Raw genomic sequence first — 16,859 nt, 5'->3', positions numbered from 1 at the left:
GTTGCTCTTGTTGTTTTTCAATACTAGCAGAAACTGGCATCAACGTCTCAAATTCTTCCATGACTGCCTGAACTTGTCCCAAGTAAGTAGACATATCTAATTCCTGTTTCTTCAAGCTTGTCATTCGCGATATTACATCATAGAAACGAGATATGTCATTAGTGTATAGATTACGAGCCTTTTCCCAAACTAAATAACATGTCTGGAATGGACGGAACAAGGGCATCAACTTGGAATCAATAGATCGCCACAGGATACTACATAACTGAGCATCGACCTTCTCCCACTGTGTTTTGGCCTTTTCATCACCTTCGCTAGCCTTTTTTGTTAAATGATCTTGAACTCCTTGACCTTTACACCACAACTCGACAGATGAAGCCCAATCTAAGTAGTTTGAACCTCCCATTAAAGGTTCTGAGGTAATCATAACACCGGAACTGCCAGAACCCGGGTTTCTAGACCCGAAAGCATCGACTCCCAAAGACATGGTTGGATTATCACCAAATAACAAAAAGAATCAACTGAAAATTCTCTGAAACAGATGAAGAAAACACTGTGTTTGCCGGAAAAGTACTGTAGCTGCCGGAAAAATCAGTGTAGTCGCCGGAAAAACTCAAAGTGGTCGGAATCAAACGAAAAAGGTATGGACAGACTCGGAATTACTAGGCGATCCGACTGTCCAACTGGAAGATTTTCAAAAAATGGCCGAAACAGTGCTCACGCGCCGGCGCGTGGGGGCGCGTGGGTCAGATTTGCCGGAATATCGCCAGCGCGTGAGGGCGCGTGAGGGGGTGTTTTCCGGTGGGGTTTACTGGGGTTTGGTCGCCGGAGCCTTGGGAACCCTGTGGTGGTGTTGGTTTTTGCACAACACTGATAATTAGTGACTTTGACGCAATTAGTCACTTAGGTCACCGGAAAATTGCACGGTGACTGAGTTGTTTCTTCCCGGATATCGTTGGAATGACGCACAACGATAAATTTCTCACGGTTGCTCTGATACCATGTGAGAAAGCACGGGAGAAAATATATTATTGATGTATATTCATATGTTACAATGAGCCCTATATATATACACACATAACATGTCCTACTCCTAATATATATTGGATTAGGGTTATTTATTTACTCCTATTTACATGACTATTCTAACAATAATTGATTATGCTTTTAGAAAAATTTCAGCATGAACTTCAATACTTCAAAAAAGATAGCTCTAAGGGAGGCACACCTGCTTTTCGGTATCTTCGTGATCAAGATGTGACAAATAGATCAATGTTTCCCTCATGATCTGCAGCATTAGACATTTGTTATGAATGAGAAACAAATAGAGAATACGCAACCCAAAGAGCATGTATTAGCTCTGTACACTTTAGTCAATTAATGCTATACACCTCCTCAAAACAGGCCCGGAAAAAATAACAGGTACAGAAACACAATTTCTAGAAGAAATTTTCAATTTCACTAATTTATCAACAAAAAAAAGATAGATTTTGATACAAATTAGAATGCGGAAATTAAAGAAACGAGGATAAAAGGATAGAAATTGAGAATACACCAACAGTATCAATTAAGAAACAATTGATAGAGACCGACCACTAATTAGCAAAACAAAGTGAACCTAATCTAGAGGACAACTTCAAGTGGAAGAAATCCACTTGAAAAACACCCTTGCAAGATGTGTTCAACAACGGCCATCACCATTTCACTCTCTCAAAGAGAACACATTATCAAACAAAAACTAGTCTCCCTATTTATACTAGGGAGGGTATTTAGCTAACAAGAGACCTAAATACCCCAAAGCTAAAGACCTAGGAATCTAAGTAGTCACTTGTTACAAATATAGCCTCCAACTACATGTAGTCTTCAATTGATGGCCAAATTACACATGTAGACACCCAATTGTGGGAGCAGCCATATCTAAAGTGCATGAAGGCTATCTTGGCTCGTATTAGATTTTCAATTATCATAATCCATACAATTTATAGAACCACATTTACAAATAGTTTAATCCGACGCATGCAACATCCTATGTGGGTTAACAGATTATTCTAAAAAGAGATAGAAGACCTTGTATTGCACAAGGACATCATTGTCCTTCATTGTTTCACGGACAATGTTCCCATTTTCATCTTCAACAATTAGAACTTCTTCAGGTTTTGCCATCCGAGAGATCATAAGTAATCTCAACTTAGACATTGGACCAGCATAAAGTTGTCTCCTCTGCATAAGCTGGGCACCAAGTCCATCATCCATACCAGGAAGCATGGGCATCTGCTTATTCAACACAAAAACTAGCACATCAGCAGCTTTATAGAAACCGACATGCAACTAAGAGAAATACACGACTAACAAGTAATAATCCAAATAGGCAATAGCAACCTATTCTTAGCAAAAAGTTTTAAGGGATCCTTCTTTCTTGCTGTGCCAAAAAAGGGTTTTGAAGTATACTTAAAATGGCATAAAAGTTTTCCAACATAATACCAAGCTGTCAATAATAGCAACCAAATCACCCACTTATATTCTTTTGTATAGACGCCATATGTTTTCCAAAAAGGAGGGAGTTGGATGAATAAGACTTGATCTGAGTATGACTATCTTGAGGACGACCAACAAACAGACAGATTAACAAGCCCATCCGGTGGGAAATTCTAATCCTATGAGATAAGGGCATTTAACCAAATTCATCCAAGTAAATGCATTTTGCTGATGACCTAAGGTGTTCCTACCAAAGCACAACAAATGATATCCACTTATGTTCTAGATAATTAGGGCACATAACCTACGAGGCTAAATAGCCCTGAAGCACGTGTGTGCGCTCCATGGAGGCAAAAGCGATTCAAGTAACTTGTCATACCTGAAGCCCCATCAAACTTGCAGTCATAGCAGATTTGTCAAGATTATGATGTGCTTCAAATAATTCAAGAACCAAGGAATTCCAGTAATCCAAGCAAACCTGTGCACCCACAGCTTAACAATGAGACACTTATTAAGAGATATCTTATCAAGATCCAAAAGTAGATGTAATACCTTGAAAACCTCAGTGTCATCCACATATGAGATGTTAATTAGATACTCAAGCCCCAGTAGGAGGGCATTTACATTTTCTTGTGACGTTTCTAGCACCCGTATGTGAGACTGCACGTGAAGCAGCTCATTAGAGAATATGCTTACTAATGTCTAAAGTCAAACTGGTAAAATCAAGGCTACTATGCACCAAATCAAAAGGTGAAGAAACTTACCTTAAAGAATGATGTGAAAAACAGCGCCAAATTCTGAATAAATGCCTGGTTAAAAAGGAAAGAGAGATGAGGTTACATGTTAATATCACAAGCTAAGTGACCAATCATTCGTTGCAACTAACAAACCTGCTCTTCATTGCTTCCATTTGCATATGCCTCAGGAATATTCGTATTGGGAGGAAGAATAGTCTATATGGGAAGAAAAATCAACATATATGAGCACTATTATCAGAGACAGATGGCTCAAACAATAAGGTATGGTGGAAAAAACTCTACAAACTACTAACAACAAGGACGGCAGAAAAATCAAGGTCATCCACGCGCTAGGATGTTTATGTTCCACGAAACCGAATCTTTACACAGTTTTGCCAACTCTAAGATCAAAATTAATGTAACGTTTGACACGTTAAATAGATCTGATTCAGATAAACTGACTGAAATGCAAGCTGAGACTCATCGTAGCAACTACTCGTGGACAAAGGGGACACAAACAAGCGTACAGAGAAGATCGGTGTGAGAAAGTGAAGACAGCTCCAATTCAAATAACAAGTGAATGATAGCGTGTAGCCTTTGTGCTACCGCAGTACCACCTTTGACCTACATATAACTATAATAAATATTTCTCCTACTCAATTATCCTACCTCCCTCAAGATCCTCAACATTGTCCACTCTTCTAAACTGAAGTTTCTACTTTACACCATACAAGCTGAATGTTATTCTTCAAACTTATTTACCAAAGGAGGGAGAATGGTACTCAGAAGAGGACACAAATACCATGTGAAAGGAAATGTCAGGTTGCATTAAGAACGAATTTTTAGATGTGTCTTTAGGCCCAAGACATCAACCATAAGAAACATAGGTGGGGAATGAGGAGATGCCAAAAGTTATTAACGACAAAAAGGAGAGTGTTATAAGAAACTACTAAAGGCAGAAGGCGGAAAGAAGCCAAACGAGTGGAGGAAGAGTACCTTAATTCCAATAGATAAACAAAAGAAGATATTCAAAATTTTGTGAACTATCATGGAAAGAACTGATCAACATCAAGAAAGTGTGGTAAAACATAAACTTGAGGATGCTATAGGGATGACAGAGAACCGGGTTGATTTACAACAAATGCACCAGTTTGGCTCAGAATGTTGACACAAGTTTACAGTGAGAGGAAAGAGCAGTTGCACATCATATTCACTGATCCAGGAAAAAATGTACAACAAGGTACCAAGAAAGTTCCTATAGTGCCATGGTGGAAGTTGGAGAAGAAAAAAAAAACATATCAAGTATATAAAGCTCATAACGGATATGTATGAAGTCGTCATCATGTGTAAAAATAGTAGTAGGAGATAAGTAGGAGTTTTTCATAGCTACGAGTTTACACACTATGTATTTGCAATGAGCCCAGTACTTATTATCCTAGTTATGGATGCGCTAATGGATAGTATACATGATGAGAGCCTGTATTGTATGCTATTGAAAACAATATTGTGTTAATTGATGAAACTTGCGAAAGTGTCAATCAAAAGCTTGAACTATGGAGCACCACTCTAGAAAGTAGGAGTTTTAGGATAAGTAGAAGTAAGACAGAATATACACGTTGCATGTTCTGCCAACATAAGAACAGGGATATTGAGGTAAGATTAGATGAGATTCGCTGCCTAAATGCAAATAAATTCAGAACCTTGCTTTACCTATCAAAAAATTCAGATCTAGGTTTTATACTCCAGGAAATGGTATGATGGATGAAGATGTAACACATATAATTAAAATAGGATGGTTGATATAGAGGAATGTTGTGGAAAGTGATGTAAGGAATCCTACAAAAGTGGAAAGCAAGTTCCATAGAACGATTGTAAGACCACCAATGTTATATGGGCGTATTGAGCTTCTAAGGAACAATTTATTCACAAAATGAGTGTTGCAAATGCTAAAATTGATAAATCCTTACAAGATTAGACAAGATTAGGAATGATCTAATCTGATACTCCCTCCGTTTCAATTTATGTGAACCTATTTTCTTTTTAGTCCGTGCCAAAAAGAATGACCCCTTTCCTTATTTGGAAATAATTTACCTTTATGCAATGATTTATAGCCACACAAAAATATATATGCCTCATTTTACACAAGTTCAAAAGTCTTCTCACTTTTCTTAAACTCGGTGCCCAATCAAATAGGTTCACATAAGTTGAAACGGAGAGAGTATAAGGGAAAAAATAGCATACACCTACAAAATGAGATGAGGTAAAAGAACAGGGCAGACCTAAAATCACATTATAGGAAGTTGCTGCAAAAGATCTTTAGGACCCGTTTGGACATAGATTCCCAAATATTTTTTGAAAAAACTTATTTGGATGAAGTTTGATTTGAAATTGAAAATGTGTTTGGATATGAATTTTGGGGCAAGTTTTGACATGTTAAAAAGTCCCAAATGATCATGATTTGGCCCAAAAAGAGGTCTTAAGCTATATTTGGGATTTGAAATTTTGGTTTTCAAAATCTCTCAAAAACTAGATTAATTCTATAAACAAACACAGATTTGGAAAAAAAATTAAAAAAAAACTTCCAAAACTTATGGCCAAACGCCTACTTAATCTCTAGCAATCCATGCAGATGTAACAAAAATATTATCAATGAAAACAAAAGAACCATTTAGGAAATACAAACTAGTCGGAATTAACACTTAGTCATGATACAAAACTTACATTATGCTTAGTGTTGCTAGGAGTATTTAGTTTGTCCAATGATTTGTATGTCATAGGAAATTCAGAGTCTCTAGTGATTCAGAACCTCAAGTTATTTAATATTTCCATGAAATGAATCAAAATAGAGTGAAATAGATAGTGTGGACTCACATGTCGACGCCGACAAGCTTGGGAATGAAATGCAGTTGTCGGCGTTGCTTCAGATTGACATCCATCATCACTTAAAATTTTAACTTGTAGAATAGTATCGATTCAAGTAAAAAAATATACAAATGTTTCTACAAAAATTATTAGAAGACGCAAAGATAAACTTCACCTTCGGGAACTATCAGTGAAATTAAATTATAAAATATGGGCAAAAAGAAAATACTAGAGCAAAATGCTGCTTTACTAAGCAAGAAAGGCAAGAAGCAAGGGTGCAACAGCTGCACGAGAGTCATTGCTTGTAGCAATACCGTGTATGATCGCTTAGACAAATAGGAAGTGAAAGACATATTTTCTCTTGCATAATCACACAAAAATAACAACACTTCAATGCTTAAAAACACTTTGAAAAATTCTCCTACAGAACTTGGGCCCAAAAAAAACATGATTTCTTGTAAACTATAGTTAAGTAGGACAAATATAATAAAAGCTTTATCTTTTTTTTTTTGACAAGTTAGAAAGAATAATCGTAGCTTTGGACAAAAAACACATAAACATGTAACCATGTTTTTCTTAAACAATTGTGTAGAGCTATCTATGTATTCCTATCAAGTCAGAAGAAAAATAAGGGAGAAAGATTACTGAACACATGGCTGCACATCATAGATTTCCTTCATTAATGCTACAGACAGACTTAGATAAATTAAAAATCATACAAGCAAATTCTATACTTCTTTTCACTCACCTGCAACTGCACCATGAATATATTGTACATTTTGACATACTGGACATTATAAAAATCACCAAAATTGAGGACAGCAACCTGTTAGATATACAAACTAGCCAATAAGTGTCCTGAATCATTTCAAATCAAGCATCAGAAAAAGGAAATTTTCTGGAGATCCCCATGATATACCTCTGTTAAGCACTGAAGAGTGGGATTCCGATAAGCTGGCACAGGGAAAAATTTAAGCAGTGTTTCCAGCTGTAAAAACAAACAGGACAGACTTCAATCTTTTTTCTCAAAGACATTCACATTACAACAGGTAACACATATAGTGACAAGCTTCAATCAATAAGATAAAGAATAAGTAGCAATGGAATACAAACCAATGGTGATTCAAATATATAGCCCACAGGAATCCACGAAAGGAAAGCATGTAATGTTGCAAGAGTAGCCCTGATAAGCTCGGTTCTCTGGGATGCTGATAGCACATACATGCATAACTCATGGATGAGTTGAAACTCACTGGGATCAGAAGAAAGAATCTATCAGTAAAATTTGTCCCAAAAATAACAATCTTGATATCAAAGAATATAGGCATTTTGTATTAAGCATATACAAAATAGAACTTTAATCCTAGTTAATAGCAAGATAATAGTTATATTAAACGATCAAGCAACTGAAATGATTAAAAATTGTATCAATCCTTTGAACGAGTCTAAAATTCATTCAACAGTGTGCACCATCTTTCAATTCCTCATTACTATTGTTATTAGAATCCAAGTGGTCTCGATACCAACCAATTGCAAGGCATAGTAAGAAAAGGAAAGTCAGGTTCCAATGGCATCCGATTACAAAGAGCACAAAACTAAAAAAGAGATCTAAACGGAAGAAGAGACACTGCATGTCAAAAAATTAGACCGCATACCAAGCACAAGTCCAGTTTCAAGAATCAGATACTACATATTCACTGAAAAGATCCAGCGTGATTAAGCTTATTTCAGAAAGGAGAAAAAGGAGAGGAGAGGAAATTTTCTTCTATCTTTTGGCGGCAAAATGGAAAGAGAATGAAAAATATAGAGGACAAGACATCTCTTTCTTGGAATCACGAGCTTGTTCCCAAAATGAGGAAAACTCTTATTCCCCATCTCACTTTCTATCCCAACCAAACCAAGGAAAGACTCCACCTCCTCTTCCATTTTTCCTTTTCTTATTTTCTCTTCTTTTCTCTTTTATTCCCTAGATTCCAAAATTAAAACAAAACCAGCTGAAGAAATGTTCTCCTCTAACATATAATTCCTATGCTACAAAACATAAGCATGTGCAACCAGGTATTCCAAGTTACACCCCGTAATCCACAATCTTATAATACAATACAATCAGCTAAATATTAAAATGAAAAATGTGCTAGATTGAAATAAACAAACGAGCTTTAAAATTGGATAGAAAAACTAAGGATTACGAACTACGAAGTACCTATTCAAAGATTGTTTGAGCTCTTTAATTTTCTGTTGAGTCATTTCGCCCCGCGAGAAATCAAATACCTCCTCACTAAGAAGCTGAAGAATAAAATTCTGTCATCAGTGTGTACTTGATTGTTAAGTTTCACCGGAAGGAAGAAAAGAGGTGCGCAAAGACCTTCAATATGGCCATGCAATTTTCACATATAGTCTCACTTGTCTTTGCGGCTGCAACTAAATCTGGAACAAAGCTTCGCCATCTGGCTGGCCACTCATGCTTCAAAATCTGCAGATGCAAATATTCAAGAATAAAACCCCTTCTTTAAAGCTTTTAAAATCATGTGTAGCTTGAGTGACAGTTACTCTCAGTATTTGCAATGTTAAAATTACCTGAACCAAAGTTATATTTAGCTTGCTAACATATAGCTTTTCCCGCCTAAGTGATGCTTCATCACTAGAAAGCTGAGATCAAGACGAAAATAAACATACATGAAATAGTTAAAAGAATCAGAAGAAATTAGAAAATCCAACTCAACGTCCCCAATATGACAATCAATTGTGTAGTGATACCTTTACAATAACTTCAGAAATGTAATTTTTCATCCCATCTCTTTGTTCAACAGGTAATGCATTCCATCTATACTTTATAACACCTTCTAGAACCTGCAGGTATGAAGCCAATACAGTAATCCACTAATCCCGTCAAACAGTGACCAAAAACAATTCATTTTAAATTTGGGCAAATACGGAAACATGTCGCGATATTCTGTTTTAGTGATGTCAATAAAATATCCATCTTCTCAAGACAATATTAAAGCATCCGTTAGTAATTTCTTCCTCTACTTTGATTCAATTTTAAACTTATTGACATCCGAAGAATTCACAATTTGGGTTGTCTCACAGCCTACCTTTACCTTCACAATCAAAGAACAAACTCCAAACTTAGCTCTCATCTTAAATCATGCCAACTTAAACCAAGACAAGCAACAAATAGAAGGAATATCAAATATCAATTAAAAGAACACAACGAAACATCAAACTTTTGGATCGCTTCTAATACTCTCACTGTCCAACGACTTAAAATGCTAATGTCATTTGGCTCTTGTTCAAAACAACAATACATACTACACCAAGAAAAGTGATATAGTGCAAAATTGAATTTTTACATAACTATACCAAGAAAAGCAATACTCTTCATCAATGCTAAATTGAATATTTCCTTTTATTAGATGTGATCAAATGTCAACTTCATTATAACTCTTTTCTATTCTTAAAACAATCAAAAGGTAAATTTTATACTCACGTGTCATTTTTAAAAGAAACACACTGTTAACATCATCATAACAGTTAAGACATACTCTATAAAATATGAACATCCAATTTGGATCAAAGATTAGTACTCAGTTACAACTTTTCATACGTTTGTACTACATTAACGAAATCTAATATATTAAACATGCTCGCCCTAGTTATAAGCATGAAATTGATATTAGTAAGAATGTATACAAATGTTTAATCGCTGAGGTAAAGAGCCCATAAACACAGATGCAAGTAAAACTTATATATTCGAAATACGAATAGAATTACTTCCAAAAACTGACCTGCAAAGCAAAAAACTTGGTGTTCAGGCTTTGCGTGCTCGACAAAATGTGAACCACTTGAAGCCACATATCTGGGATATTTTGCAAGTCCCGCAAAATATGGTCTGCTGCAGCTCTCTACACAGCAAAATAGATAGAAGTGGGCGACAGAAGAGTAAAAATGGAGAACAAGAACAGCTTTAAAGCTAATTCTAGTTGTCCTAAAAAATTTGTGTGATAATTAAATGGTACAAGGAATCAATTAACAAGCTACACATATGATCTTTTTGGCCAATGCATCTTTTGTTGTTCATTCTTTTCAGGAATCAATGAAGTGCCTTTTATTCAAACAAATATTAACTTTTTATCAAAACATATACTCCCTCTATTTCAATTTAGATGATACACTTTCCTTAGCCCCTGTTTGGCCATACATTTTCCCAAATTTAATTTGAAATTTATTTTCAAATCCCATGTTTGGCCATAAATTTGACCCACATTTTGGCCAAAACTCAAATCACATATTTGAAATCTCAAATTCAGCTAATAAGCTGAATTTGGGCCAAATTTTCAAAACTTGGGAATTATATACATGTTTTCCCAAAATAAAGTTGAAAAATATGTTTTGAAATCGTATGTCCAAACACATTTTCATCTTCAAACCAAACTTCACCCAAATCAGATTTTTCAAAATAAATTTGGGATCTATGGCCAAACGCTAGCTTAATAGTCCATTCTAAAAAGAATGAAACATTTCTAAAATAGAAACAATTTAACTTTAAACTTTTCATTCTACCCACTTTACCCTTAATGAGAAGCTTTTACAGCCACACAATTATTATGGTCCCAATAAGATTTTGCCCCTTAAGCATTTATCACCACATGTTTCAAAAGTCTTCTTTTTTTCCCTTAAACTTTGTGCCAAGTCAAACTACATCATCTAAATTGAAACGGAGATATACTCTATATTGATATGGGAGTATGTTTCTTGCATTTTCTAATCAGTGTTATCAAAGGCGCGCTTAAGCCCTGAAGCGAGGCTCAAAACATGTTGAGCGCTTCGCCTCGCTTAGCAAGCTCTTCAGTGTTGTCATCAAGGCTCTAAGACATACTTTTCCTTGCCAATAAGCGTAATCCTGAAGAGAGACATTAAGCACTTGATACTTCACTTTATCATAAATTTTCTTCAATTTCTTTGTCCATATATTTGGTATTCATGGCTATAGATATTAGTCTTGGACTACACATACATAATTGTTATTTTTTTTCATTTGTGTCTTTTTTCATTAAAGTCCGCACTTTATTTGTGCTTTGCGCTTAAAGCCCCAACATACTGTAGAGCTTTTTTGCATTTTTCGACTTTGATAACACTGAGTTTCTTGACTTCCAATAATTACTAAAAGTTGTGCGTGTGCATGTAAATGGTTGCTAAAAGAAAGTGGATATAATATCACTACAGTACAAGGACGGAAACTTAGGTCAATTACCATAACTGTTATTCTAGTCAACTCACTCAGCCTAGTTGCTAATATGGCAAGATTTGCAAGCCAAAAATTTTCCTTACTCAGCCTTCTAGCTAGACCATTCAGAGTCATAATTGTTCCTATCCCCTTCATCCCATTCTGCTTCTTAACAAATACCATCTAAGATCACAAGTCTACTTAAGACAAAAAAGTTTATCGTGATTTCAACTGATGTGTAGAAACAATAAGCTTCCTGTGACATTCAAATCGAACAGGAAACATATTAAAACTTTGAAAATTGACTAAGCATATCAATATAATGCCAAATGTCACTTTTCACTGGGTCCGACTACAACCCCCTAAACAAAAAATAGCCCAAATCTGTGATGCACAAGAAGTAGACTTGTTTGGTCACATAATCATGCATGTGTTTAGAGCAGCTGAGCCACTAATGAGCGAAATGCAATTCATGCTAGGGAATGTAAACAGTTATTTTGCGAACCTCACCTAATACAGATAAAATAAATCATCCTCCAAATTTCAAACAAAGCCATAGCCCATAGGATGTGGAATACGTGAACATTTGGAATTGCAAGTACACTGATGTGCTCTAGCAACAAGTTGTCATTATACACCAACTGAGTAACTAATGCATACCCTAAAATTACCAAACCTAATTCTATACTGCTGAAAGTAGGCCCAGAACTAAATACTACAGATCTCAACCCTTCTTCTCTTTTATTCACTCTCCAAAATGGAGAATCAATTGCTGATATGTTCTTCCTTCTACTGTGTCTCTGAGTTCATATTCCTAAATCTGTGTGTGTACACAAACACACATGTGTGTGTGTGTGTGTGTTAAGGATCATGGCAACACCTCATCAGAACCACATTCATACAAAGCTTCTATTCTTCATTGCACGTATGTGGACTACAATACCTCACCCCACTCTCCACAAACTTTAGTGGTCTTTTGCTTCTTCAGTTTTTCTTTTTCCCTTTTTTTTTTGGTGGGGAGGGGGGGGCAGGGGAGGAAGGTCGCGATTCTCAGGATGGTACAAACATTAGAGAATAAATTTTGAAACAAAAGAATAATTATAAAACAACTCCAGAGAAAAAAAAGAAAAAAAAAATGCCCATAAATTGCAGGAGTGAAAAGGGGGGGATACAGAGAGATAAACAGCTCCGAAAGAATACAACACTCCTTGGCCCTCAATCGGCAACAAAACGCAGAGCTAGCAGCCAAAACAGAAAAATCAGTATGTGCAAAAAATATTTTTCTGTGTTTAGCTTTTCACAAAGGAAAGTACTTCCCAAAAAGAGTAAAATGACTTCATTCACCTATGGAAATAAATCATTTTATTTTATAAATATCCCAAACTCCTACTCCACATCACTTTCTTCAACTGACACTTAAGACATTTTTGTCAACCCTCAAATAATCAATAATATTAGTGGAACACTATCCTTGTACCCTCAAAACACTATCATTATACTCTATTGGCCAGCTTGTGCTAGCCTCGGCTATTCCATTGAATATCTAGTTATCTACTACCTCACAGCAGCACGGGTACTGGGTATCTCTGCCAACAAGGTTTAGGCGACAAGCTCTGCCAACAAGGTTTAGGCGACAGGAATAAATCATCTAATGTTTTTTGCCTCCGTTGAAATTTGAACATGAGACCTCATGGTTCTCCTCCCACTTTAGACCACTAGGCCACATCCTTGGGTGCTCAGTATACCCAATTTTTCACCTTGTACAATTACCATACATCACAAACTTTTGTATCCAACCACCAATCCGTAAAGCAAAACAATTTTCTACATACCAAACCATCCAAAAAGTCTTCATTCCTCCCCGAAGGTTCAATTAACATGTGGCTAACTGTACTGAAATAAACTCTAGAAGTCACAAAAGTTTGGTAAGCAATTGGAAATTACAAATTGGAGAATTAAGCCACATTAGTGACACATAGCAACTGAAGTGGAGTATGTTGTTACCTCTTCCTTAGATCCAGTTCCATAGAAAGCGGCAACAGTGGCATCAAGTAAGGCAACATCAATAGGCTGACTCAAATCCCTAAGCTTCTCCGCCGCCATGGAGAGAGAGATTTCAAAGAGTGATAAACCCTAGAAATTTACAAGTCCAAAAGTTCAAAAACTCCTAGGAACAGTACGGATGGAACCCTAGAGTGAAGGAAGCATGTATTCTCTCTATTATATGTTTGAAGAACGGAGAAGGGGCAAAAAAAAAAGACAGCTTCAATTTGAAGCAGAAAGTGAGGGGGTACTTTGAGGGGGTGGGTGGGGTGGGGGACTTTGAAAATTGTTTAAGCCCTTCCCTCCTCTTTTACTCCAAGCGGGTCTGTTAGTGGGAGGAGCGTTATATTTTTTCTAGTTTAACAGCTCGTTTGGATGGTTGTTAGTAAATAGCACGAGCTTATATAATGGGACTAGTCTTAGTCTTATACCTTTTGCGCGTGTACCTATATTATGAGTATATAATTTTTTTTTAAATAGGTAATTACATTAAATAATTTATTTGAGTTATTGAATAAAAATTAACGAAAAAGATCTAAGCTCCTAAAAAATATAAATATTGACCCAATTTAGCTAGTTCAATAAATTAAGAAATTTTGTGTTACATATGCGTTATTGTAATTTCTTAGGATATATGTGAATATCTTATGAACATCCTTGTTATTTTGTTACCTAATACGAAGACAAATAACAAGTTAAACTATAACATAATCAATTTTGCTTATTTTTTATTTTTTTTAATCGTCAGTGGTCTTCTTGTGAAGATAAATTTATGTACCTTAAGAGTTTTATCAATTTAAAAAATAATTTTATTTATATGATGATTTTAAAAAAGAAATAAATTAATTATTTGGCTAATTACTCCCTCCTTTCTAGTTTATGTGAATCTTTCGATTTGACTAATTTAGATTAATTCGTTATTATAAAGTTAAAACTTAAATATTCAAAAACTATACGAGAAATACTATGAAGCTACAATCTTTTCATGTTAATATGATTGAAAACATGTTTAAAAAATTTCATCAAAATTTATATAGTTTGAATCTCAAAAAACTAAAACGTTTTATATAATAAAGTGAAATGGAGGGAGTAATTAATTCAAAGACTTAATTACTTATTCCCAATATTAAAAAAATAATTTTATTTTTTCGCATTGGGGTTTAGTACTTTTACAATAATATAAAAAGTATAATAATTTTTAACTCCTTCCCTACTCGAATAATATTTTCTCTTTATTATTTTTTTTTGTATAATATTTGAAATCTACATTCGCCCATTGCGCGTGTATCCTCCCTTGATGAATAAAATATTATATTTGAGTTAAATAAAAAGTTAAACTCTTGAAATTAAAAAATATTGACTATGCTTCCTTTTTAGTTTCAACAAAAATACATAGCCTTTAAAAATCTAAGAGTTTTTATGGGAAAAAAAAACTTCCTTGATTATTTTTAATTTAGTGATTATTTTTTTCGTTTACCTTTTATTTTGGAGTATCCATTTGCAACTCTATTTGCTCTAAAGTTTTTCTGCCTAGCTTCATTCTCATTTTTATCTATTCATATTATTTCATGGATAAGATGATTGAAATAATAGTCTTTTTTAATTATTAAAAAATAAACCTACATGATTGATATGTACCTCAAATAGTTGAGATTGCATTCTTTGCAATATTAGTTTCTTGCATTTGAGTTAGTTATGTTGCTAAAATTAATCGTTATATTTCTTTAACGAAGACCAAAGACTCCTATTCCTAAAAAGACTCCGTGGTTAAAAAAAGGAGTCTCAAGTGTCAAAGACTAATCGCTTAAACTTTTCCAATGTTGCTTTTTTGTTAGTAATAGATTTGTTATGTTACGTCATTAATTAAGGAAAGATTTTAAGCAAGATATTTAATATTAGCAATATGTGTACATACTTCAAATAAGGAAGAATTTAATGTATTAATTTAGTTTATTTAGAGCTCCTAAATATTAGGGAGAAAACTTAAAATGACAATTTTGTCTAATATAAAATTAGGCTATAAATGATGAGCCCGCGTTTAAGTTCAAGATGTCATTTTCCAACAGACACAGTTTAGTGTCACGTGTCAAGTGATGTGGCCTACACGTGACACTAAAGTGGACCTCTAGAAAGATGACATCTTGGGCTTAAAAAGTGGGCATGTTATTTATAGCTCAATCGAACGGGCTAGCCCAATGGATTTGGACGTATTCATATATACTGGACTCATATCATTAATCTAGTTATATATAAGCTCATACTATTTATTTGAACTAATATATTTAACATATAGTCCAAATTATTTTACTGGATTTAAATTCAATAAAATTTAAATGCTTACAAATGTCCATTACTTCAAGACTTGTTGAGATATAAACTTTTGAGCTTTAAAGACGAGACTTGAAGTACATACACACGTAGCGTGAAGATTTATCTCATAGAATTTCGAATTGTACTAACTTGACTCCGAGAATATTGATCACGCCCAACTCTAGTCCTAAACTGTTCAATATCACTAAGAAGACAAGCTCGAACAATTCCTAAGTTATAAATATTAAGATTCTTATGTCTAACTAATTAACTAACAATTAAAGTAGTAAATTCACAGCTAGGGATACTAAGGATTGGAGACAAGATTGGAAAAGTCTAGAGTTATGATTTCCCCAATTGTCGGAATCCTTCCCGCTACATCTCCTACAACTATGCTTAAGTATTCTCTACTGATCACGAGCACTCGATTTATCGTAATTCTTTCTCGGGTAACTACTATAATATACTAGTCATATTCTCTCGAATAACGCTAGCTCGCACTTTTCACCACTCACTATGATCACGTCAAAGCTTCGTTATCTCTAATCTCGCTTTTAGATCAGTCGTATTGATCTCTCATATACCTTGGTAGTGGCGTTGCTCGACAACAACCTAAATATGCACTCTTTCTCAAGAAATACATAATAAATAGGCACAGTCAATTGATGGACATTCAATCAACAACAATAAACACGTGTTGAACAAGTAGAGATATTCAAAGGCAAAATTCTATTATAATGTAACAAGAATTCATCGTCCAATAGGTTCCATCAAACCATAGATGAGAATGTTTAGATACTCATAATCATACTAACAATCATGATAACAATTGAAAGAATTAAAATACATATTAAAGAAGAACGAAAGAGAAAACTCTTGTGATTCGTTACTTCCAAGTGTTTCCGTAGCCTTTTCCTCTCTAATAATGTCTCTCCCTCTAAAAACTAAGTTTAGGAGGTATTTATAAGGTAGGGTTGTGGTCTACACGTCCACACATAATGAGGAAATAAAAGTGGATCGGATAAGCATCGTCGGTGCGGGGCATTGTCAGAGGCACCAACATTACTCCGCGAGACACTGTCAGAGGCGCCAACATTTCCCCGCGAGGCACTGTCAGAGGCGCCAATGACAATACCCTGGACAAAGCCTTGCATTGTCTACGGCCGAGACCTTACATTGCCTTGCACGTCTTCTTTTATTGCTCC

General features: G+C 35.0%; 1 protein-coding gene across 1 annotated transcript in view; it reads right to left on the bottom strand.

Annotated features, from left to right (window-relative positions):
* The window catches only part of LOC109236483 (protein EXPORTIN 1A-like), a 24,139-nt gene extending 10,517 nt beyond the window's left edge, over positions 1-13,622 (bottom strand). The window contains exons 1-15 of the mRNA XM_019402668.1: positions 13,306-13,622; positions 9,863-9,979; positions 8,832-8,924; positions 8,652-8,723; positions 8,440-8,547; positions 8,278-8,360; positions 7,188-7,326; positions 6,994-7,062; positions 6,823-6,900; positions 3,366-3,428; positions 3,240-3,284; positions 3,028-3,135; positions 2,855-2,953; positions 2,068-2,271; positions 1,229-1,288 (exon numbers count right to left, since the gene is read on the bottom strand). Of these exons, the coding sequence (XP_019258213.1) occupies positions 1,229-1,288; positions 2,068-2,271; positions 2,855-2,953; positions 3,028-3,135; positions 3,240-3,284; positions 3,366-3,428; positions 6,823-6,900; positions 6,994-7,062; positions 7,188-7,326; positions 8,278-8,360; positions 8,440-8,547; positions 8,652-8,723; positions 8,832-8,924; positions 9,863-9,979; positions 13,306-13,404 (1,437 nt within the window). The 5' untranslated portion in view covers positions 13,405-13,622. The remainder of the gene's footprint in view (positions 1-1,228; positions 1,289-2,067; positions 2,272-2,854; positions 2,954-3,027; positions 3,136-3,239; positions 3,285-3,365; positions 3,429-6,822; positions 6,901-6,993; positions 7,063-7,187; positions 7,327-8,277; positions 8,361-8,439; positions 8,548-8,651; positions 8,724-8,831; positions 8,925-9,862; positions 9,980-13,305) is intronic.
* Positions 13,623-16,859: the final 3,237 nt, after the last annotated feature.

The sequence above is a fragment of the Nicotiana attenuata genome, unplaced genomic scaffold (genome assembly GCF_001879085.1).
Source record: "Nicotiana attenuata strain UT unplaced genomic scaffold, NIATTr2, whole genome shotgun sequence".
In the NCBI taxonomy this organism is placed as follows: domain Eukaryota; kingdom Viridiplantae; phylum Streptophyta; class Magnoliopsida; order Solanales; family Solanaceae; genus Nicotiana; species Nicotiana attenuata.
The sequence above is the reverse complement of the archived record's forward strand: the minus strand, read 5'-3'. Positions and strand labels throughout refer to the sequence as shown.